General features: G+C 40.9%; 1 protein-coding gene across 5 annotated transcripts in view; it reads right to left on the bottom strand.

Annotated features, from left to right (window-relative positions):
• The window catches only part of pik3r3b (phosphoinositide-3-kinase, regulatory subunit 3b (gamma)), a 316,493-nt gene that overhangs the window by 277,543 nt on the left and 14,097 nt on the right, over positions 1-24,853 (bottom strand). Inside the window, exons 1-3 of one of the 5 annotated variants that reach the window (XM_088077410.1) lie at positions 7,655-7,889; positions 7,197-7,319; positions 6,169-6,500 (exon numbers count right to left, since the gene is read on the bottom strand). In XM_088077410.1, the coding sequence (XP_087933536.1) occupies positions 6,169-6,403 (235 nt within the window). In that variant the 5' untranslated portion in view covers positions 6,404-6,500; positions 7,197-7,319; positions 7,655-7,889. Of the gene's footprint in view, positions 1-6,168; positions 7,320-7,654; positions 7,900-24,483; positions 24,583-24,853 lie in introns of those variants that run through there. The other 4 variants (XM_088077407.1, XM_088077406.1, XM_088077408.1 and 1 more) reach the window with 4 other exon arrangements.

Genomic DNA, 24,853 nt, shown 5'->3' with positions numbered 1-24,853 from the left:
TCATTTACATAAAAGAGGAACACAGTGAAGTGAGATACAAGACTCATCAGGAGATAAAAGACGTGTTCTGCCTTATCACAGCCGAGCAGTGCACTACATGCGATTAGCCTGTTAGATTCAGCATGAGCTCTGATTACCTTAACATTTCTTCTTATACCTGTGGGTAGATAGTGACGAGGAGACCATCCGGGATTCATTAGCTTACTGTCATAATTAATGTTGCATGGGGCCCGCAAACAGCTCCCCTCGGGGAAGGGGAAGGCGTCAGGTTGGGAAATGTAGCAGGGTGTTCACAATTGCATGGTGTCAGATAGTGTTACGCGTTGATTAGTGCTATGAGCCCTGTTAGAGCTATTAGGTATCACACCTGATTTAATCAGCACGACCGCTGGGAGAAAGCTGAACTGTTGAGGACAAGTGGCAGAAGAGCAAAGGAAAGACAGGAGGAGGAGAGGAAGGGTAAATACAGTATAATGGCTATGGAAATTATATAGCATTTTTCTTGTCTAAGCAACCACTCAAAGTGATTTTCAACCCAAGCACCATTCACCCATTCCCCTATTTACACACACATTCTTACACTGGTGGCCGAGGCTACCATACAAGCTGCCAGCTGCTCAGATATTCACACACTCACACACTGATGGCACAGACATTGGGAGCAATTTGGGGTTAAGTATCTTCCCAAAGAACATGTAGAGTAGACATGTGGAGTACAGGGGCCAAAAACCACCTAAGCTGCAATTCCACCATGCAGGTCAGTTCACTTAACTTCGGTACACATTTTTTGCATTTCCATTATGAAAAGTTGTGGGTGTTACCTTTGGGACCTTTCCTTTAGCTCCCCATTTCTCGTCAACCTCTATTTGGGGTATCTGGCACACAGATCCAGGACTAAAAGGTGGAGCGAGGAACACTACAGTCCGTTGATTGATCAGTAAAGAATAAACACTCTGTGCTTAAGGCTGAGCTGTGGCTGCTTTAACCACTGTTAATACCATGACATCAATTTCATACATTAGTAAAACATAACTATAGAATGAAAGGCTCTTTGCAGCCTCTAGCAGCAGCTGGAGACTGAGAAAAGTAGAATGCTCATTTGTATGTTGAGCTGTCGACATGAATCCATCGACACACCTTAAATTTCAATATGACAATGTTGACCACGTCATCTGTTTTTATTGTCTTTCTTGGATCACATACACTTTTAGCGGTGAGTGGATCTTCCAAGTGAAATGGAAGATTTACATTAATTGTGACCTGATTATGAGAACTGCATTCTAATCCTCACTTGGAGAAAAAAACTTGCTGGGGCGTTGTTCCTGTGTGTACCAGCAGCACTAAACCCCTGCTCTTGCCTGACAAGGAGTCAATGCACAAACCAGCTATTTATAAATATCCCATAGAGAGACTCTCACTCCAGCCAAAATGCTGCTGTGGAGCCCCCTTCTTTGTACGATAAACGGAGAGCAGACTTCACTCTGTATCATCTGTGAACCAGGAAATACAGCGAGTACTGCTGGATGGAGAAGCAAGTGACAAAACCCCACCCACATGTAAGAGTACTGTCTGCGGTGGAAATGTTAAACAGATCTAGGGCCTATGTACTTGTTCGTCACAGTTACTTTTGATTCCAAAGATATTATACTGAGAGTGTTGATGGATATGCAGCAAAATATTCTGACTGGAACTGACTGCTAAGGTTTGGGCGTCGTTAACATTTTCAAAGATTCGGGCACTGATACCTGGTGTTCATTACTGATACCTTTTTTCTGCACTTCACTTTCTCTTTAATAGCGAAAAATGTATTTTGTGAACATGCTGCAGGCGTGATGTCATCTTCCAACCACTCAAAGAACATTTAACACTACACCATGCTACACTACACGTATTATGAAATACTGCTGTTTTGACATGGTTTCTACACTCTTTAAAGTCAGCGCATGCAATGGCACATGCTGACAAATTGTGAATGTGTATCATTTAAATAGCAATGGTGAACTGAGATGGACAAGTGACTGTGACTATGTATTACGATACTAAAATGAGCACAATGCCCAGAGATGGAACAAAGTGTGCTATAAATTTGCTGTCAAACAAAAACTATGATTTTCAGCAAAATAATCTGCAGAGAGATCCTTTAATTTGAACATAGTGAGTTGCATGGTCAGATGCACACACATTTTATTTCAATCAACCAGTGATTCCTGATCAATCCCAGAAAAACCCTCAGGAGTGCTGTTTAAGTGCTGAAACAGAGCAGGGCGTGCCGGAGTGTCAGCATTATGGAGGATGCAAATCAGCTAGCTTCCCTGTGCACAGGCCTCCCTGTGCTGCTGCTGCTACTTCACCACCACAACTACTGATGATTTGTGACTGTAGGAATGTAGCATGTCAGGCCAGCAGTGCGTCAGCCAATCAATTATTCAGGACAAATACAGCCTTGTGTGGCTGCAGGACTCTGGATGGATGTATGGATGCATGGATGTATGGATGGATGGCGTCGAAGAGGGAGGGATGAGTGGCCCGGGTAGTACACGTGTTATAACCAGCATCAGCACATCGAGCAAGGACATATAGAAATGAGACATTTGCCCCAGCCCGGAGCGGTAGGGATGTTATTTATAGGAGACGTACCAAACCCACCAATAAAACAGACGAGCAGCCAGACAATTAAAGAGAGCAGAGAGGCGGCGGAGGAAGGGGAGGAGAGAACATTGCTCTGACCTATTTAGCAAATGAAGAGCCATAAACACAGCAGATCTGAACTCACTCTGCAGCAGGGCTAAAACAGAGCTAACCACCCCGACCCTGTAAAATTGTAATCAAAGCCTGCAGGCTTCAGAATAGCTTTTTAAGTGGGGCAGCCTGTTTTGCAATGCTTTTTACATTTAGGGCTCAAGTCCCTCTTATCCTCGTTACCGCCTGTTTTTGCTCAGTCCTAAATAAATCATCAAAAATCCAGCTGCACTAAACGGATACTCACAGCTCACACGCCAGTGTGCAATATGTACTCTGTCTTCTATGCGGGATCATCACCAAGAGATATCATTAGAGATAATAAACATAAACTCTGATGTAATCAAAGCAGTCTATGGATACACTGAAGAGAGCTACTGGATCACAGTGAGAGTCAAATGGGAGCCACAACATGTCTGAAAACTGCAGAGTCAATAGGAAATATGGTCATTGATCTGCTGCTCCCACAGTTCATGCAGCAGTTGATAGATCACAGGCTGGAGGGTGGAGCTTCATCAACACACAAGAGTCGGATGTCTGCCTTATATGAACTTATTTCATCATCAAGCGTGCTCTTATAAAGGTTAGGGGTAAGTGGGAAATGGAGCTTTAGTTTAATTTGACTGACGAGTGATGGGAAAAGGCAGTATTAAGAGTGAATTCAACATCCTCTAATGTAGGCAACCGAAATTCCAGTAAACAGCAGCACAGCCTACAGATCAAATAAAAGTTATACAAATACATGTGAAAAACATAAATTTGAAGCAAGTTGTATTTTTTGGTATGGTTACAAAATTTTACAACAGCTACTTTCAAATATTTAGTCATTTCTTACACTGCACTGTAAGTGTTATTATTATATTTTACACCTGTCTAAAAATTGCCTGTTTTAATTTTTTAACCCCACTTTTTATTTGTATTTAAATGTCCTTTCAAACTGTTTTTCTTTTGCACTATATCTCAATGTTTTTGATATTTTATGTAGAGCACTGTTATTTGCCTTGTTGTTGAAATGTGCTACATAAATAGACTTGCCTTCTTCCGCCAAAGAGAGGGACATTTGTCCCAAAGCTTCAAGCTGTATTTACGCCCTACATCTTGGAGAAGGTTTTTTTAATCACTAGTGAAGGTGACTACAAACAGACGAATGTTCCATGTTTCTCTTGCAGCATCACGTCTCTAGTGGCATCTACGGATTGTTTTGGCTTTATTTGTCCACGATTTAAAATGCACACCTCAGATACCCCTTTTCCATGGAATGAGTTCCATTCTGGTTACCACACCTCATTTTCAACTGTTCAAAGCAAGCCCCAAAATAAACTGGTTCATAACCTAAGATGCCATTTCCAGGCAGGAACCAAAAATAGCAATTCTAGTGATCGTGAAGTCTCTTCTGTCGTGAAATTAACGTCATGTAATGCACATTCCTATTGTGAAGTCCCACCAACAGTCAGAGATATTAAATACAATGTTTTTCAATGTATGTAATATTCATTCATTGCGCAAAATAAGAAAGCACATTGCCAGATTGCAATAATTCATTTTAAAGATGACATTGGCCTATGGTTTTTTTTTTAAGATTATTTTTTGGGGCTTTTATTGCCTTTAATCGACAGGACAGTGTGAGCATGAAAGGGGTAGAGAGAGAGGGGGAGACATGCAGCAAAGGGCAGAGGCCGGACTCGAACCTGCAGCCGCTGCGATGAGGACACAGCCTCTGCACATGGGGCGCTGCTCTAACCACTGAGCCACCAGGCGCCCAACACTGGCCTATGCTGATGATGTGCTGATACTGAAGTACATCCTCAATTGTATGTCTCATTTATGTACAAGTGGAGCTGTCTGAGGATGCAGAATACATTTCTGTGTAAACTGAGGATAAAATGGTAAGGTAATGGAGCTTGTAAAGACTGCACTCAAAAACTGTATAATTCTAGTATGTTACCTGGCAAGAAAAGCATACTTGATGTTGTCATTTTTAAGGATAAATGCACCTCTTACTCAAAGCACAATTAGCAACAGCAACCGGGAATAGAGGCCCCTGCAGCCCATTACACACAAGTGATTTGCAAGCAATGCTTACACACAGGTTGGCAACAGTGGAAGAGTCTCAAAAACAAATGTTGTTCCCAAGTCACAGGTGAACTTGTGAGTCTCACAAGGTTCTTGAATGCAAATGCATAGGTAACAAGTATGGCTTTTGATTTTATAAGCAAAACAGGGGAAAAAACATTATCTCAAGCTACTGAAATAAGATCCAGAACAGCTGCAAAGGCACAAAAGGAAACCAATTCAGGCCTCACACTTCCCTGGACCACCATGAGGCACAGAAAGCTTTAAGTCAGTACATTTACATGATGTTATAAAAGTGGAATTACTGTATTCAAGTGGACTTTTAAAAATACATGTAAACATGTCACTCCAATTGAAATCATACTGAGTCCATTTTCCCAAAGTCGGACAAACACACCTAAATAATGCGGATGGGGGTCAATTTACTCGTCAGTGTATTCGCCTCAACCAAACCTGAACTAGCCTAGGTGTTCTGCAAGTGCTCCTAGTTGCTGCGTCAGGCTTTGACCCAGAAGTCAGAACAGCAAAAATTTATAGATGAAAGATGGGAAAAACAATAGAAGGAGGGAAAACAAAACAACAAATTTATAAAGTAAAGGGTAGAGTACACACAAAATGTACAGTGCCGAAAAGTTATCCATGTTTTCACTGTTACAAACACAACCTGTTTGCCACTTGCTAACTTGTTGGTTATGTGAGGTAACAGGTCAACTGGAAGAAGGTCCAATTGCAACTAGCTGAAAGGAGGCATATCACCACCTGCCATCGTGAAGTTGGACTTCCTTCTGTTAATAAATGGACTCTCCACCAGTGCTTGTATACTGGGACAAGGACAGTAGTCCGATTAAATGGCCTAATGCAGCTAGAATGATAGCGCCGATTAACTGTGCATGTAAACATATTGAATGTGATGCATTTGTAAAGGTGTAAAGAAGATCAAGATCCAGAGGATGTCCACCAAATCAAAATCACACCTTGGGTCCCTGAAACCCCAAGGCCAGTTCTGATCAGCCCAGATGCCTCCACTGAGAGTGAAAGAGACGAGCTAAACTTTCCATTTCAAACCTTTTGAACATGATGAACTCAAGTTCATGTTACACAGCAGTTTTGTACGCAGATTGATCAAGCAAGCAAACAGCACCAAGCACACCATACTCAAAGCTCACATCGGAACTGGACACTCAATGACGTTTAACATCAGTTTTTACAGCCAAAAAGACAAAATGCTATGTGCATTTCATGAAAAACAGATTGCTGTTGGTTACAATCCAACAGATAAACCAGCATACAGATCCAAAAAGAGAACCCAAACATCCTCATGGTGTGTTTTGTTGTGTGCATGTGGGCAGCACTTACCTGAAGCAGCAGCAGCTCCAGAAGCCCCCACAGCGGTCTGAGCCCCACCTGGGGTTGGCGGTACAGGCCTAGTCCAAGATTTAGTCGCAGGAGGGCTGACCCTCACCACCCCGACGTACTCCACAAAAGTCCCTGGAAAGTCTCCCTTCTCCTTGGTCCGCTCGTTGGTGCCGTGCAGCCAGCCTTTGGGGCTCCGCTCGTCTCCATCCTGGTAGTCCAGCCCCGCCACTGCCATCAGCGAGGCCTTGGGGACTGTAAGCAGGTCACCTGGCTGGAGGCTGATGTCATCCCCGCGCTCTCGTTTGTACTCAAAGAGCGCCCGGTACTGGAAACTGTCAGATGCCATGGCAATGGGAGATTATAGGGCAGTTCTGAAGCCAAAATATAGCCTGAGATTTACTGCATTAAAAGTGAAATCAACGGCTTGAAAAATACAGAAAACTCTTTTCTTTAAAAATCCCTGAGGTGAAACTGGAATCAAAACCTGGGAAACCTGTGATCACGCCTGAGATTTGCTGTGTCGTGCTGAGTTGGATTACACAGTGGAAATGATACAAATCTGATCCCTGAGGTGAAATGTGACACCTTTTTTTTAGTTTTACAACCCCATGGAGAGCAAGCTCAGCTTTCTTAATCCAAAAATCCTCAGAGTTCAGTGAAACTGAATTAAACAGTCGGCCGGTCTTTACTGCAGATTGGGTAAGCTATCCGTGCAGCTCGTCAAAAATCCACCCGTCAGTCACAGCTCTCCAGTCTGAGGCCTGCAGGACTGTATGATCTGAATGAACAGACAGACTAACCAGCCACTCACTGTTACTCTGATGGGAAAAGAAAAAGAGGGAGTTGGGGGGGGGGTCGGCTGGACGGTCTTGAAGCTGAAGGATGGCACAGTTTTCGAGGACGGGGCGACCTCCACACGATGCCCCAAAGCTCCCACAGGTTCTCCCAATGTTAATGACAAGGGTCCTCCATTGAGTCTACTAAAGTCAGACACACACTTAAACACACTCACACACGTCCACACACACCTGAGGAAATCCACTGCAGTGCAGAATTTGGCTTCTCATTCGGGGCGTCCTTACGTGCACTCTTCTGCTGCTTTGCCTTTATTGTCTGTGCAGCCTCCTGAAGCAGACAGACGCTCCTGCAAACTTAAAATGAAGTTCTCGGGTTAATGTCACACACTTTGATAGAAATATTAGGAATTAAATGAAAGAAAACATTGAATTATAAAGTATTCTTTGAATGTCAATGATACATTTAAGGCAGAGCATGATAAAAGCTTTAAATTAAGTGCATAGAAATGATAAAAATTAGACAATAATATAATAAAAATGCAGTGGAAAACCTGCGCATGCTGGCAGAAAGACGCTCAGACTATCAGTTACACCAAGCGTGACGCGGCGAATATCAACTTCAGACAGACAGCGTGCCCGACTAAACTCGCCCCTGCGCCAGTCTGCCCGCAAACACGCCGCAAACTCACCGCTCAAACTGCCCGGACAAGCCGTTGTCCAGCTTCGGTGCCTCGGTGCGCGAACCGTCCGCTTCCACACTACCCGAACCCCGCAGCGCGAGCCCAGACATCCGTGGAGCCCGTCAGGAGAAATGTTTGGCGTGGCTGGTCCAGCAGACAGGCAGCCTGCTCGGTGCTGGAGTGAGCGGCAGTGCTGATGTCAGTAAACCCCTCCTCCCCCCCCTGCTGTCTGCAAATTATGCCAGCCAGCGGCGGAGACGGGACGGGTCGGTGCAGCGCACAGCAGCTGCAGCAAAAAACAGCGCGTGACCCGGTATTTTGTGCAGCATTTGTGACTTTTAATTTGGGTTGGTGTTATTATGTTACACGAGGTTGAGTGTTGGATGCCCAGAGGCTGCAGAGAGGTGATGAATTATGTAATAACTGTGACCTGGAAAAGAGTCGCTGCATGGATCCCTGCGCTCTGATGGGCTCGCATTTTAGGAACAAAATGAATAATTAAAATAAGAGAAAATAGAAGATGGAGGCATGAGACTTAAGAGGTGTATGGTGGGAGAGCAGTGCAGTGTTAGTTGCGTGGTGCGCTGATGACGCAGCAGCAGACAGAGAGCGGCAGACTGCTGTGTCATCAGGTGCGCGCCTCTCCAGTTTGGAGCTGCAGAGAACATTTAGGTACAGCCTGTTCAGAGCAGACAGGAGGGCAAAAAACAACTTTATTATGCTTTTTGTAAGACTGAGGGGGAAATCCAAAGGAAGAATGAGACTGGTGGAGATTGTTAGATTGTTATTGGACTGATAACAATGTATCATTTTTTATATAAAGAAATAATGCAACAAAAAACGGATTTAAAGTGGTGGTAAGGTCTACTTCTTAAGTAATTCCAGATTGTCAGAACAATTTATATATTTACTTTCTTTAGCTTTATTTCTTACTTATTTAATTTTCTTTTAATTTTTTCCCTCATGCTGAATCCACATATATGCTCAGATTTCAGTATTGGTCTTATATATAACTCTTATTGGTTATTGATATGTGCTTCCTGTTATTTACATTAGTTAATTTTTCATGGTATGTTATGACCATTCTATTTAAAGACTTTTTTAAATTGTTATTTTCAATACTATGTTTTGGGGCCTCACATGACATAATGCACACAATGTAAGGGCTGCACTCTTTGGTGTGACTGGGGACAAATATGTAAAAAAAAAAAAAAAAAATCCCCAAAAATTAAAAGCAAAACTAAAAAGGAAATTAACATATGCTGCCTGTTATTTAATTTCATTTTGTTTATTTATTTTTGTCATGACAATTGACGAATTCTATTTAAAGAAATTATTCAATTTTATTTTTTAATCCAGTGTATTTCGAGTGTCACAATGGCATGAGGGATTTAAATGAAGCGGGTGAGAAATGTAGTGCCAAAGGGAAAAGACTGTGTCAGCGAGGTAAAGCAGTGAAAATCCTCTCCATATAGCTTCCACTTAAACTTGTTTTTTTTTTTAAGTAGGCCTTTTTTAAATTGGCTAAAACACACACATTTTAACCCCCCTGTACAGCATAGTAATGCTGAGCTGTGTGGTGTGCACCTGTCTGTTTCTACAAACCGGGAGCACGCCGACCACCGGCTACTGTCTGGAATACACTGACTATACACAAGTATCTCATACAGCCCCACTTCAAAAATCCACAACCATATCTCTAAGTCTGGATATGCTCAATAGGCAATGTATGGGAACCTGATTTTGTGTACCCACAGAATGTTTTTCTTTTTTAAATTTAAATGAGCTTTCTTTTATTTAGTGTTCTCAGTTCTGAAACAGAAAATGTACCCATATACTCAAAACATTCAAGCCCATTCTCATTCCTAAATCGACAATTATCACAGCTTTAAGTGTACAATCTCAACACCAAAAGCTTCCTTTCACGTCCACATGATACGCCCCTAGATGGCTTCGAATGAGAACACAGCTGGACAGATCTAGTGGCGATGCAGCCTGATACACAGATGGGCGCCATCAGTTGAGAATGTGGCCAGACAGAACCAGTCGCGGTGCTATTATACGGCACCTGCCACGGCAGCATGATATGCAGAGGGCTGCGTCAGTTGAAAATGTGGCCAGACAGAACCTGTTGCGCGTGCATACTAGGCCACAGAACAGTGTCAGGTTGAAACACTGCTGGTAACGATGTTATATAAATAGTGCAAGGAGGATAGGGCGGGAGGAATGGTGGATGGGTCCAACAAACCCCACAACTTTCATCAAGGAGTTTGGTGTTCATGAGGTTTTTTTTATAACTTGTTTTCACATGTCTGAAATTAATTTTTCATTCATTCATTCATTCATTCATACTCTACCATATGCCTCTTTCCCCTAACCTCGAGCCTCTGTGCCAACATGTTCTTTTGTTGACATTCCAGCATTGGTTGTCATGTGCTTTTGTTACCTAAACATAACCCCATGCAGTGTTATCCCAGCTTGTGTTGACATCACAGTTGTGGCATCCCGGACTGTCAACAGCAGAAAGATACTTAGATCGTAATATGTAGATGCGGAAGTTTGCTGCAAAGTGGCAATATGTGACGACTTGGGATGAGAACGTGTTGAACATGCCCCTGGCTGCTCTTGGTGTCATCTAGAACATCTTTGACCATTTATTGTCTGGAACAGCTCCAGACTTCATACCCTATGACATCAAAAATTTGAATTTTAGCACTTTGTTTTGTGGTTTTAAATGTTTACCAATGTTTGGACTGTCTTAGACTACCATAAATAAATAAATTTTGACAATGCGCAAAGTTCCCCTTTAAATAGAGGGGGTGATGGGTGAGGTCATGTGTCAACTTTATTGTTAATGATAAAGTATTTCTAACCACACACCACTGGATTATTGGTCAATGACACATTTTTCAATGTGTGCATCAGTGCATTAGACTTGGGCATACATGCGTGGGTTAACCTGCTCAGAGGCCCTGAGGCAAGACTGATCTGCTGGGCTCTTGTTTCGCCCCCTGCCCCTCCTATTGTTTGTACAATGTGCATTAATACATGGCCCCAGGTTTGCTGTGAGGTAATTTAATTTAAATAAACCCAAATTGATTAAGGAATATGCAACACGTAAGTACATAATTTAAATGCTAAGGGTCAAAATATAACTGCTAAAACAAACTCCCTGTTCAAAATAGGCCTCGAGACCAGGTAACATGATGACCTCAAGGCCCTGTCATGTCCTTGAATTAGCAGAGCATATTCCCTTATTCCCTACAGTTAAATTTACACTTCGCAACCTGAGTTAATTGCCTTAATTTCTTTTTTAAAAAAAACATGGAAAGAGGGAAAGAAGGCAATAAGCCAGTTCACAGGAAATTACCCCAAATAAGCAAGAAATAACTAAAAAGTTAGAAGAAAATTACCTGAAAATCAGCAACAAAACAAAAAAGAGAATAGGAGCAAGCAAGGAAATGACACGAAATAAGTGCTACGAATAGAGTTCTCTGGACATTTTCCCTTTTTTAAAAGATTTTTTTTAAAGTAGTTTTGTTTCACGCTCTCTCTTTAAAAATACTGGGGGGTTTTAGTTTTGTTTTTTGTTTTTTTTTTCAGAATTTTCCAGTCATGTTCTTGTCACCTTATACCAAGTTACTCATTGCCTTTTTTATTTGCTTATTTAATTTAACCTTTATTTATATAGATAATCTCACTGAGACACAGGGTCATATTCTCAAGAGAGACCTGTTTCGGACAACATACAATTTAACAACAATTAGCTGCAGATAGACAGATTTATCAATACAGTACATACAACATTTAAGTGAAATACTAAAAACAAGAACAAGTTTCCCAAGATGCTTTTTCCAGTGCCATTAAAATAAGTTTCAAATCTAGTGGGATCAAGCTGGACAGCTTCACATCGTGCTGTAGCATGTTCCAGGTTGAAGGGGCAGAGTTAGAAAATGCCTTTTTGCCAAACTCTGTATGTACTGAGCGAACACTGAAGGAAATAAAGGCCTGGGAGCGTAGGCTATCACTGTACTGCACTGAAATCACACCAAATTGATTAGTTTTCCGAGTGCTTCCGAAAAGCTTCTGAACGCAGCACAAAAAAACTAATGTTGATGTAGACTTCAAAGGTTTAATCACATTATTACAAACTAATGAACCTCAGTGATATCAGACTTTTAAGTGGCAGCAATGGATTTTGCTGGTCCCTTTTTTGAGTGAGCCTGTTCTGATTTCCTTTTTTATTTGACCCGTATGTTTTGAGAATGACAGGAATACAGATACAGGCCTTATTTTCATCTCATATTTTTCAAGCAAGGCGTGCATGATTAAACTCTTTTGATGTTACTAGAAACGTGAACATTCCCTGAATAAAAATAAATCTACTTAAAGTCACGGTATAAATTATCATCAGGCAAGCGTGCGTGGGGAGACAAAAACAAAACCCTCTGAGGATTAATCTGAAGCTGGCCTGAGGTCTGTTTATACTCTGATATTCAGAAAGCACAAGGGAGATACCTCACAGATAAGTGAAATACTAAAGTACTCTTAAAGTCTCGTAGTTAACAACAACATGTAAACAACATGTTAATGTATGTGCAGCAACAAATAGGCAGCGCACTGGTGGTAGTAGCGCTGTGTGGTTACCACTATTGATGCTACTCATGTGAAAAACTGATACAAGGGGGTGTATAAACTCAATATGTTTATATTCACAGTTTAGTCACCAAATTAGGACATCGAACTGGACTCTTGTCCTTATCCAAGTATACAAGCACTGGGGATGAAGCCATTTATTGACAGAAGTATGACCGACTCTTCCACGGCAGGTGGAGATATGCCCCCATTTAGCTAGTTGCTAAATAAACCTATATCATTTATACAGTCTATGATATGGACGTAATCACAATCACGTTTACAATAACTTTGGGTTAGAAAACCGCCTTGTCACATGCATATAATCAAACAGCGCTTAGCAAACTCAGCCTTCATTGATTAGTTTTAAGCTACCTAAAAAAGACAACATCCGTTTAATTTTATGCTAAATTTAGAATATTTTCACTACTTACTTTGCTGAAAGACAGCCCTTAGTGATGGGAATTTGAAGCCATTCAATCAAAAACACCAGACTCTATTGAGAAAAACAGTTATTTTACTCCACACAACAGCAAAGTCGCTACTCTACCACCACCTCCATCAGCTGTTAAAGAGCAGCAAATATTCAAATATAGTGTACAAATACATTACACTAATAGGCCTATGGATATCTTTAGGTGGTTAGAATGTTTTGTTGCAGCCCCTCCACAGCAGTACATCGCTAAGCTTCCACGTATCGTGGGACTTTATTTCATTAATCAGAGGAGGGGGGTGGCTAGAATGTTATTGTTTTATTTAAAATATATAAAAAATATTACCATTTCATAGGGCTGGGCGATATGGCCTATAAAATACAATCTCCGATTTACGATTTTAATTGATTTTTTCCCTAATTTAAAACAAACTAGAAATGACAAAGAAATTACTCAAAACAAGTTTTGCTTTTGATTTTAGCAGTAAAAATTATATATTTTTACTCTATATTAGTTACATTGAGGGTTTAGAGAACAGCATAACTTCTTCAGCTGCCATCAGCCCATCATCACTCCACATTAGAGAATGACTGAAATCAAAGCAAGGCAGTTGGGCTGGAGCACCAGCCCCCCCAAATCACTAAATCTGCCCCTGATGCGCACAGTCTGTATTCAGACACATTTCATAAAAACAAAACAATAACTATTTTGTGCATTTTCAGTATTTACTCTCTAACCAGCTGCTGGTGGATGTTCTCTCGGATTTCCCTCTTTTGTACATTGGGGCAGACATGAACCCAGGTCCTCCATGGAGATTACGGGCGTGAAAAATCGGGAGGGTTGGCGAGTTCGCTTCTACCTCCTAAGCGGAAAAATAAAGAGTAATTTGCCGTCCCACGAAAACCTTGCTAACGTTCAGGCCTGGTGGGGGGTCTCTAGTCTCGTTAACATTGTAGGGAAACACTGCAGATTTGCAGCGTGTTGCTGTCCTGTCATACGGGACACAGCAGGAAAATGCTTCCACTAATGTCGTCTGCTTTTTACCGGCTTGTCCTGGGCTGACGTGGTCTTGTGCATCTCAGCGTGAGACACATTGTCCCCCTCAGCTGCTGCAGCTGCTTGAGATGTTGAAACAAAGTGGTCTTACTGCTGCCTTTTAGTTACAACAGCCTTTAAATAAACTTTGCAGGACTGCGGTTTGTTCAAAATCTGCCGCGCAAAACCAAAACTAGTTCCCAATGAATGTCCAGACCGTGTCTTTTTGGTAATGTGTGGCGGAGGCGATTTTCTTTTTTTAAAAAATCGCCCTGAACAATAAATTCAAAATTAATCGATAAAATCAATTTATCGCCCAGACCTACCATTTCAAGCTGTAAGTACGTCACCTAAGCTAAATTTAAAAAAAAAGGAAAGAAAATCCATTCTCAGTGCTAAATGTTTTTAAAAATGCCTTACCTAGTTGTTGATGGATATCAGACTTACAGCTATCATTGGATAGTGTCTCTGTGATTCCTGTCATCTGTGTTTGACACCTCTGATTCCATTTTGTCAGTTATTATTTTAAATAATTTAGATGCAAAATACATCAATCTAATTTACGTGCATCAAACAAAATGCATCAAAATGGCTGTCACAACAGCATCGTCCACTCCTCATCCTCCCTGCTCTCACTCTGAAATCATCTTTTCCTGTAATGTGACATTCAACCTGACACGCTGTCATGTATGCAAAATGTAAAGCGACAGAAATCAATAACGCACTCGCTGGGAAATAGAGAAGATATAATCTGGATAATGCAGGTGTTTAGTCATGCTTGTGTCTCAGTGTCAGACAAGGATGATTGTCTTCTTTGTGGCTCTCGAGTCTGCCTCTCCTGCAGCCACCGGCCAATCAGAGGGAAGACAGTATCTATGAGAGGAGAGTGTGACTTCCCAGAGGAGATGGAGGCTAGTTGTCCCAGATTAAATGTGTCAGATTAAACAGGCATCTCTACCCACACTGGGAGGGTGCAATTATTCACACATGCAAATAGTGTGAGTGTGTGTAGACACAGCAGTGTTCCCAAGGAGGCGTGAGTGAGTGTTTGCTGTAGGCTGTCAGGACAGAGTACACATCACGGCAGACAGATCACTGTTTGTCCTCATGGTGGCTCACTGTCTGTTTCATACAGGGTTTGCATTTATGCAGAATAACAAGACAGAAAAAACTCTATATTACCTGAGGTATGAGAAGGTCCAGAATATATAGTTGAATACTGGAAATTTAGATTTGAAATTTCCTGTGAGTTCTTTCAAAAAGCCTGTCTCCTTTTCCAGGAAAAATACAGGTGGAAAGAAGGATATTTAACATTTTTGAGTGCTTTCACCTTTAGTTCGGTTCACTTAGTACATGATGATAATGATATATTGTTGAATTTTAGTTCTCGTATGGTTCCTGTCCACACTGTGTTTTTACAAACGAACCAAGAGGAGTACAAATGAGGTACTGCCAACTGAGAGGTAACTTGTCTATTGGACAATGTTGGTGTTTGTCATCCTGCATCATCAGAAAATATCCAAAACCTCACATATTACCGCTTTGCAGTGGATTTCCAAGTCTACATATTATGTTCCAGGTGTCCTTCTGCATCTGCTGTTGGCGTTCCTGAATGCCGCTACTGTGATGTCAACAAAAGCACTGGGTGGGATTATGCTGCACATGGTTATGTTTAGGCAACCATATCATATACCAACCAATGCTGGGATGTCAACAAATATATATATGCTGGCACAAAAAAAGAGGCACATGGTAAAGTGTAGAAAAAAAACATCACATTCAGATGAGAAGCGGACACTGGACTCCTGCATGAAAGTACAGGGTTTGTTGGATCCACCCCCCTCCCGCCTCCCTGCCATATAGGGACCTTTGCACTCCTTATATGCCATTACCGGCAGTTTTCAATCTTAGCCGTCCTGCGGCATATCATGCTGCTGCAGCAGCAGCCGTCCAGCAGCGTATAATAACAACACAAACTGTCCTGTCCAGCCGCGTTCTCAGCTGATGCCATCCAGCGGCAAATCATGCCGACCTGAAAGGTGGCGTTTGGCATCAGGATCTTACACCAAAAGCAGCAGCAGGTTTGATGATTTCAGAATGAGAATGGGTAGGGAAATCAGATTTCAATGACTGACAGAAGTTTCTGCAGATGCATTTCAATGCTTCTTACGTGTTTATCTTAATGTGCTTTGGAGTCACAAAGAGCTCAGGGAGAAATAATTAAGCCAAAAAGAACCAGCTCACCTAAACGTGGTTGAGTGGTCTTTAGATGCAGTCACAGGCACTCTTGTATCCGAAAGACACAGAAGTAGGAAAGAACAGAAGGATAGGAAAAAAAACATCAACATGTTTCAGCACAGTGGCTTTCATCAGGGCGTTGTGATCTTACACAGGTATGCTGGGATATAAACAGTGGTAAGTATTTCCTTGTTTGTTTGGTACTAAGAAATTATTAGGGCTTTTCTGGCCTTTAATTGATAGGACAGAGTAAGTGTGAAAGGGGGAAAGAGAGGGGACGACATGCAGGAAAGGGCCGAGGTCAGAGTCTAACCTGCAGCCAACTGTACATGGGGCGCCCACTCTACTGATCAAGCTACTGGGGGCCCCAGTATTTACTTGTTTAGTGGTCACATCATGTGACATGGTAATTTTTTGGTAGTAGGAGTAATGTAGATAGTGCAAATACAGTAAATTAATTGAAAAAAGAAAAAAAGAAAAAGACACAATAGTGAAAAATGAGTTTACAAAAAGGGTTTTGAATCAATTTCCTCGTTCAGGTTTGGGAAATTCATGGCATCCAGATTGAAAATCCAGTATGTTTCTCTCTGCATAAGTTTTTTGACATGGTCACCCTCTCTTGTGGTCAGCTTATTGTGTTCTATTCCTTCTGCCTTTAAGAGAGTTTTACTGCTGGATGGTGTATTTTGATATGTCTTTCTATGGGGTAATCCATAATGTTACATAACTGAGAAGAATTTTTAGTCAGCTATTTAGGACTGAAAATCGATTACATGTTACCAGGGCTACTGCTGGCTATGCAGTGGGTAGCCTAATGGCATCACTGTTATGCCAACAAATAAAAAAAGAAAAGTAACAAAACTCTGTAAACTCAGACATCTTTCAGCAGCAGTTGGAGGCTCTACAGAGGCACATGTCTGCATTTCCTGCTGCGTGTTCCTTAATTAGGTCACTGGGTTTTGGGCGAGCTCTGCATTCATACTGATGACAGCAAGACCAATCAGTCGTTCCTGTCCAATTGTTGAACGCATGTGTGTTTTAACAACCTTCAGTTTTTACAAACTTCACTCAGCAAAGGGAACTGACTATATTAATAACTGTAATGATGATGCATAGGCAAACATAGTTACAGCCTTATGACAGCAACCATATGATTCCCCGCGAGATACCTGTGTCTCACACATCCTGTTTCTATCTACGCTGCAACTCTCAAATAAAAGCAAAACGCCAAAATACATGAATCAATCAAATAATGCGTTTCCTATTTCTGCATGATCTCCAACCATCTCTGGTGTATTTACAAGCCAGCATTCGCCATCAATCTGTTTTGTTTGCCTCTCACCATAATAAGCGTGGTCAAATCTAAAGCACATCTGCAGCCAAGATCAAACTATTGTTGCCATGGCAGCTTGACATGGTCACAGTTTGCTAACATAACCATACTGAGAGAGAGAGAGAGAGAGACTGTGTGTGTGTGTGTGTGTGTGTGTGTGTGTGTGTGTGTGTGTGTGTGTGTGTGTGTGCGTGCGTGCGTGCGTGACAGCCACTGAGTAGCCTTGGCCACCTAGCCATGACCCTTATTTTGATCCCGGCTGCATGTGGAAACGTGTTCACATATGAGCGAACGTTGCAACCTCGCCATGGCACACGTGTGGCAGCTATAACGAGATGCCTTCACAGACGCATCAATGCCCTGCGGATCCACACATACACACACACACTTCCATTTACACAACCCTTCTCCGTGCTGTGTATTAGGATGTGCTCCAGTGAGCAACAGAGGTCAAGAGCTCATTGGTGGCCCAGGAGCGTTTCCTGCATCCTGAGCTCGCTCGGCACGTCCCTCCTCTGCCACGCCTGGAGAAACCCGCCAGATAAGACCTCATCATGTTGTCAATTCAATTACTCCACAAACTACTGCAGGGAACATTTGTTTTCCTTATCACAGTCACACATACACTTTGAATTTGTACATTTGGAGGAAGGGGCAGAGAGGTATGTGAAAGTACAGAATCCTGGTTTAGTGTGAAAACCTCAGTCCAGGGGGGCAGGAAGATAACAGAGTTTAATCAGTGTGTTTAGCTGAAGGCTATGAGTGCAGAGGGTCCACCTTATAGCAGGTGTACTTATAGACACACAGAGACATAAAGACATGATTAAAGGGTAATCTGGTATTACAACAGGAGCCTTTTTTTTTTTAGCTGTAGCCACTGTTTTCATAGCACCAGACTCATCAAATAATTGCAAATCTCTGGTGGAATCACAGAGGAACGAGCAAGAAACAGCTGCAGTAAGAACTGGGATGAGAACATGTTGATATTTCTGAGCTTTTTTAAAAGATTTACATCTTCAGTGGGTGTCAAGTTCTTCTATTTTTTGCCCGAACTTGAGAGGCGAGGAAGGTACAGAGGACGCTTGGACAACTCACCTCCACTTTTTTTAATTTATTAATACAATTTTTAAAAACTCATTGGAGATTTTAAAGGTTGAAAACCTTGGAATAAAGAGGGGGAGAAGAAAAACACACATCAGTGAATAAGACTTTCGTACAGTACATGCTGTGTTTTATTTCCACAACATAAACAATAAAAGTAATTAGAATCTGTATTTAACCAATGTCTCAAATTTCATAATTTCAGTTTTTTTTCCCATCTTAAAATCATGAGATGCAAACTGAACAGAATCATGAATACACCTTGCAATTCATCGAAATCCAAACAATTCTGCACAAAAGATTATTATTATTATTATTTTTCTTTTTTAACCTTAATTATATAAGTATGACTTGGCATTCACTTGAATAAACTAATTAAACTCTTGAATGTATGTTCAAAAGAAGATAAATTAGAATTATAAATAAATCTAAGAAAGTCTGGGAAAATAAGATCAATTTAAGTGACTTTCAAACAATTGAATGATCTACTTTCGATTTCAAGCATTTAATAATGCAATCTGGACTACATGTATTAATATTGTTTATAATTAATTAAAATGCATTGATACACATATTTAACTATGCATGCAACACATTAGTTTCTAAATATTCAAATATTAAGTTTTCACATATGCAACAAAACACATAATATACTTTTAACAATATTTTTTAATATTCGGTATATTTAATTAATTGTTGTTGTTTAACTTATTGTATTTATAATTATTTAAATAAATTAATATTTAATATGTATTAAATCATACAACCTAGTTTTAATACTAATAATTCAGAACAGACATTGCACCAATATTTCTCTCTTTACATTTAAATAGACAAAAGATGCACATAAATTAATTTAGATTAATTAAACCAGTAATTCCTAACATATCTAGACTGCAAAATAAACTTCCATTAACTGCATCATTATCCATTTTAGCATTAAATAAATAAAAACCCATAGCAGAATGGATGTTAAATATTAAACCTGCACAAACCCCATCACAAAAGCGATTAAATATCAGGTTTTCTACAAACGCTAAATAAACAATAAAGAAGCTAAACAAACTTTTTTTTTATTTTGTAGGATTTGTTGAGGTTCAATGACATAAAACAACCGCAGAATGATCCTTCAACACTGACATGACATTAATATTGATTTTATCATTTAACACTCAGACAGAAGAACAAATAAGCCTTTTCCCCAAAATACTATACTACTCCTTAAAAGAGATCTTTGCTTTAAGTTGCCCTTCATTTGTATCATGTATCTAGAAACTAATTTTATTCAGCGCGGGTGTTTGGTTTCCTTTTAGTTCTAAGTCACATCACGTTTCATGTGACAGACACACCACAAGTTATTCAGGCTATTTTTTATAGAACAACTTGGATGGATTTTTATATAAAACTGGAGAAACCAGAGCAGACATCTGCTCAGAGCTGGACTCCTGACAGCAGAGACGTCGCCGCTCATCATGCCAACCATGCTCTATGTCTGTAACATGAGATTAGACAGGCAGGCAAACGTCTCTTCATATCATCGCTGCTTCCAGGTGATCCACTTACACAACATGATTGAAGTATTAGGAGGCACAGGATGTATAGCTCCACCGTCACGCAGAAACTTCACACATCATTGAACTGGAGGAAAACCGATTTTCCCCACGTATGGATATACATGTTTGATTATTCATTTTAATATGGAGCGGTTTTGCTCCGTATTCCCAGAGGCGTGAAGCGTTCTCTACACTTGGTCGACGATGCTAGGTCTCAAACTCCAGCCAACTCTGGAGAACATCAACCGTGTGAGGAGCATTCGAGTGGAAAAACGAGTGGCAAGCGCTGCTTGAAATTGGCACGGGTTCCCAACAACACCACCAATTTTCATTCCTCAACATCCACGTCTTCGCTCATCAATCCTGAACATCAGCGTGAAGGGCTTGTGCAGAGTGTGATCCTACTCTGATTCACCACAGAGACAGAAAAGTGGAGAGCAAAGGGTGAACAAGAGGACAGAAGAACAGATGGATGGAGAGCTGGAAGAAGGTGATGAGAGGGTGGAGAAGATGAGATGAGGATGGAGAGGAGGAGGAGGAGGAGGAGGAGGAGGAGGAGGAGGAGGCAGATGATGGAGGGACAAGAGAGAACATTTTTCTCTACATTTGATTTTACTTGAGTTAACTTATTCTTTTTTTCTTGGCCCCAATTGGGTTTTTCAAAGGTTCTTTAAAGTTTTACTCATGCCACTTCGTCAGATATTAAACTCACTATATGAAACATCTTTATACTTTATACGGTCATAAGCTAAAAATAAACAGTTAGAAAGGAGTAATAAAAAGTACAGTTTTACCATAATTAAAAAAACATTAGTTGAAATATATAACTCAAGAGCCATAGAATACTATATAAAGTTGAAAATATAATGAGCAAAATATTCAGTAACAAGAGAGGCTGAAATATGAGAGACGAGGAGAAAAATCAGAACAACAATACAAGTATACATACTACAACATATATGAAAACAACTGAATGGAAGTTAGAGGTCCAGTGAGTAACATTTAGGACTAAAACTCCTGTGTGCCAAGCATGTAGGAAAAGTGTGGTTGCCGGGAAAAGAGGTAGTAACTGTGTAAAACGTAAAGCTGAAAAGTCATGACCATGGGTGGCACGGGTGTGACGTTTTATAACTTGTTTATGGGTGTGATCACTGCGGGAGATTTAAAAAGCAGCTGTTAGTATAGCAGCTAATTCAAAAAAGAGGAACAGTGGCAATAAATGTCTGCAAACTGGGAAAACAGTGAGGTTCAGGAGCTCCTTACCCTCCGAGCAGGCCAGCTCCCATACAAAAGAGAAGGTAAATATTTGTATATATGGATATATCATATCACGCTAGAGGCAGACGCTCATGTGTTAAACATCACGGCCGTCATGCCTCCTTTGATTGCGGGATGCTGCGATACAGTGTATAAGCACACACTGGAGCAGAATGATGCCGCCATCGTTTGGTTCTGTGTAAGAGTGCAGCAGGGGTATAAAGGGGGGACTTTGCTGGGGCCCTATGGCGCCATAAATGTTAGACAGCATTGTATTTGCATCTTTACTAAGTTACTGGTTTATTTTTGGGTGATGTTAAAGTCAACAGCCCTACTGAGGTAAGTGTAACTTGAATATATTTTGAGAGGTGAAACACAAGACACAAAATGTCCACTGCTACACTGCGGGGGGCGAGGGGACCAGACTGTCTTCCACAAACGATGTCATTCTCACATAAGTGAAAGGACAGAGGACAGAGAGGGGAACGCTGCTGTTTGTTTCACTACAAAAGACTGTTTCAGGATTGAAATCATTAAAACATGGACTGTTTTAGGATTGAAATCATTAAAACATGGACTGTTTTAGGACTGAAATCATTAAAACATAGACTGTTGTAGGACTGAAATCCTTCTTTGATGAGTCATCAACACATTCAGGAGGCGTGAAAGGACTTGTGACATGTCCAGGCTGCTTGCAAGAACAAGCACTCATGACTTAACACATTCTAAATGTCACTTAAACAAATCATATTTCACACTTGTAAACATTTTACACACTTTTCATCCTGTATATCTGAGCAAAGAAGGACAGACTTTATGGACTTTTGACATATTTGGTCTTGTCATGCCAACTGGGCAGGGGTCAGAGCCTGACAGGAGAGTATGCACAGTCCTAATCATGTAAACTATAAAGAATAAGCTTTCATAAAGTACATAGTATATGCTGTATATAGGCTTACTTTTAAGTGAAAGATAACAGGACAGACAAGGAGCAACGGACAGATGAATCAGAGGGATAAACAGATTTGTCTCCAGTGGACAGATTTACAGACTGCCTAAACAGACAAGAGAAACTTAGTGGCTTTAAAGCTGTGACTGAAATACAAAACCTGCTGCAGCATCATCTTAAATCCCTGTTTGCGTTGCACCTACACGTCTCACATTTAAGGTTGAAGTTGCAGCACCTTTTATGATTAAGGCTACTAAAAAACAGAAACAGCATAAAATATGCATTAACCCTTTTTTAAACCAAGCTAATGTCAAAGCCAAATGAGGTTAAGTCAGAGACAAGCTGATGATTCTCCCACACTTAATGTCTTCGCAGCATCTGCGGGATCGAAACAGGCTGTTTATATCCAGTGTAACAGCAGGTCTGCCCCCACTGAAAGAGAGACGTCAAAGTTTAAGGAGACAAGGCTACCAGATAAAACGCATGTGTTGATGGAGTTAACCAGAGCTAAAAGGAGAGTGAAGATTCAAGTTAACATGACTCTGATGGGATGATCCAGCCCATTCTCAATCCAAAGTTGTCAATTACTCACTTTTGCAGTGCTACCAGTGTAAGATCCCGTTGCAAAAGCCACCTTTCGAGTCTACATGTTGTCAGCTGGGAACAAGGCCTGACATTCACTGTGTCATTATATACCAGCGGTTGGTCGGACGGCACCTGCCAAGGCAGCATGATACACTGAAAGCGTCACTTGGGATTGGGTCCGACTGATAATGACAGGATATAAGGAGCAAGTATAAGGCCAGGCAGGAGGGACGGCGGGTGGGTCTGACAAACCCCGGCTTTTCACACAGAAGTTCAGTGTTCGCTTCCCGTCTGAATGTGATGTTTTTTATTCTACACCTTGCCATGTGCCTCCTTCCCCTAATCCAAACCATCAGTGCCAGCATGCACTTTTGTTGCCGTCCTGGCATTTGGTGCCATGTGCAGCGAAATACCATCATGAGCTTTTGTGGATATCACAGTAGCCACACATTGGAACATCAACAGCAGAAGCAAAAGAATACCTCCCTCTCTTGCTTCCCTTAATGTTTAAAAAATTGACATTTGTCAAAATAATACATATATTTTCTGTTAGACTTTTTCAATTAATAACTGTAATCTTCAAATGAACTAAGACAATTTCTTTACCTTTACCCTTTACCCTTACCTCTTTACCTGCCACTCCAGTTTTCTTAATCAGAGTTTCAAGCAAACACACGCACACACTCACACTTTCTCGCTCGATGCTTCTCTCTTTGAACAGACCTGTCAGAGCGGTTGACCTTAATTTAGTTTCTCAGAGAAGGGTAAACAAGAGAGAGAATGCATTAATGTCTGGAATATTTTACAGTAATGGCAGAGGATATTTTACATTCCAGCTCCATGCACTGCAGAGTAAACACTCTGTACATATGGAAGAGAAAGATAACAGGGATGCACTTAGAGAAAAGCAGCGGCGCTGATGCTCTTATCTCTGCTCAATGTGACAAGAAAAGGCTCAAGGCAACTTGAAAAGTGTTTGGGGGCTCGGAGCAGGGAGGCATGTACACCATGTAATTAGTGTAAGAAAAACACATTTGGTATGTACACACCATCTATATTTCACAGTATTCTCTCCTTCTGATAGCAGCACTCTTCACTTGAAATAACAGGGAATTAACTGTGACAAAGTAAGATCTCCTTCTGTATGTGAGTTTCCCTTGCGGTCCAAATCTGACAAGTGAAACCTCATAAGATTCATCAAAACTTTATGGGCACTGGAGCTGTTTGTAGCATCCTCTTTCTATAGGTTGAGTTTCCCTCCGGCAGCATGCAGGGAGTCTGCATCTGATGACATGATCAAGAGTGTTATCCCAACAAAACCTGTCTCTGCTGCAGCTCCACACTGTAGTGGAAAATTCACTGAATTCATCTACTCAGGAAACTAAAGTTGAGATATTTTTTCTGAAGTATGTCCATTTATGCTTCTACTCCACCGCATTTCATAGAGAAACACTTAACTCTATATTCTCCTTCTCATCTTTTATTCATTGCTTTAGGTGTTATAAAATATGAAGTAGGCCATGTACAGATTTCTACTTCATGAGGAGCCAATGGTACTTTGGTGTCTGCAACGAACCCTTGCAGGGAAAATTCATCAACTTTAATGTGCATTGCACATGCTTCTGATGCAAACACCAACATCACAGTTTATCCCCACACTAGCCTAAAGCTATTACTTTGCTGGCCAAAACATGGTGTTGTGTGACAAAGATACTCACTCAGTGGTCTTTTTCCTGCACAGTGGGGCTCTCTCTGAATTGATGTTGTTTTTTCTTGACCTGAAGTGCAAACTGTGACATCAGTTGGTGTGTCATAATCTACAGGTTGGAAAAAGAGAATGGAGAAAACAACAATGGAGAAGTGAGAAATGGTCAGACAAAAAATGAGCATGCATTGGTCTCATTGGTAGTTGGTTCATGCCTGTTTATTTGGGTAAAAATAAATATCTGTAATAACAGAACAAAAGTTTGTAGGTAATCAATGTAATCCACTATTTTGCTTAAACTATTAACTTCTTTTGTGCACTGTACAATGCCTTCTGTCATTTTCATATACTTGATTACAACGGTTCCATGCAAAACTGGTGGA

The sequence above is a fragment of the Plectropomus leopardus genome, chromosome 5 (assembly GCF_026936395.1).
Source record: "Plectropomus leopardus strain MGB_pleo_1.0 chromosome 5, ASM2693639v1, whole genome shotgun sequence".
Lineage (NCBI taxonomy): Eukaryota > Metazoa > Chordata > Actinopteri > Perciformes > Serranidae > Plectropomus > Plectropomus leopardus.
Note: the sequence above shows the minus strand (reverse complement) of the source record. Positions and strands in the feature narration are given on the sequence as shown.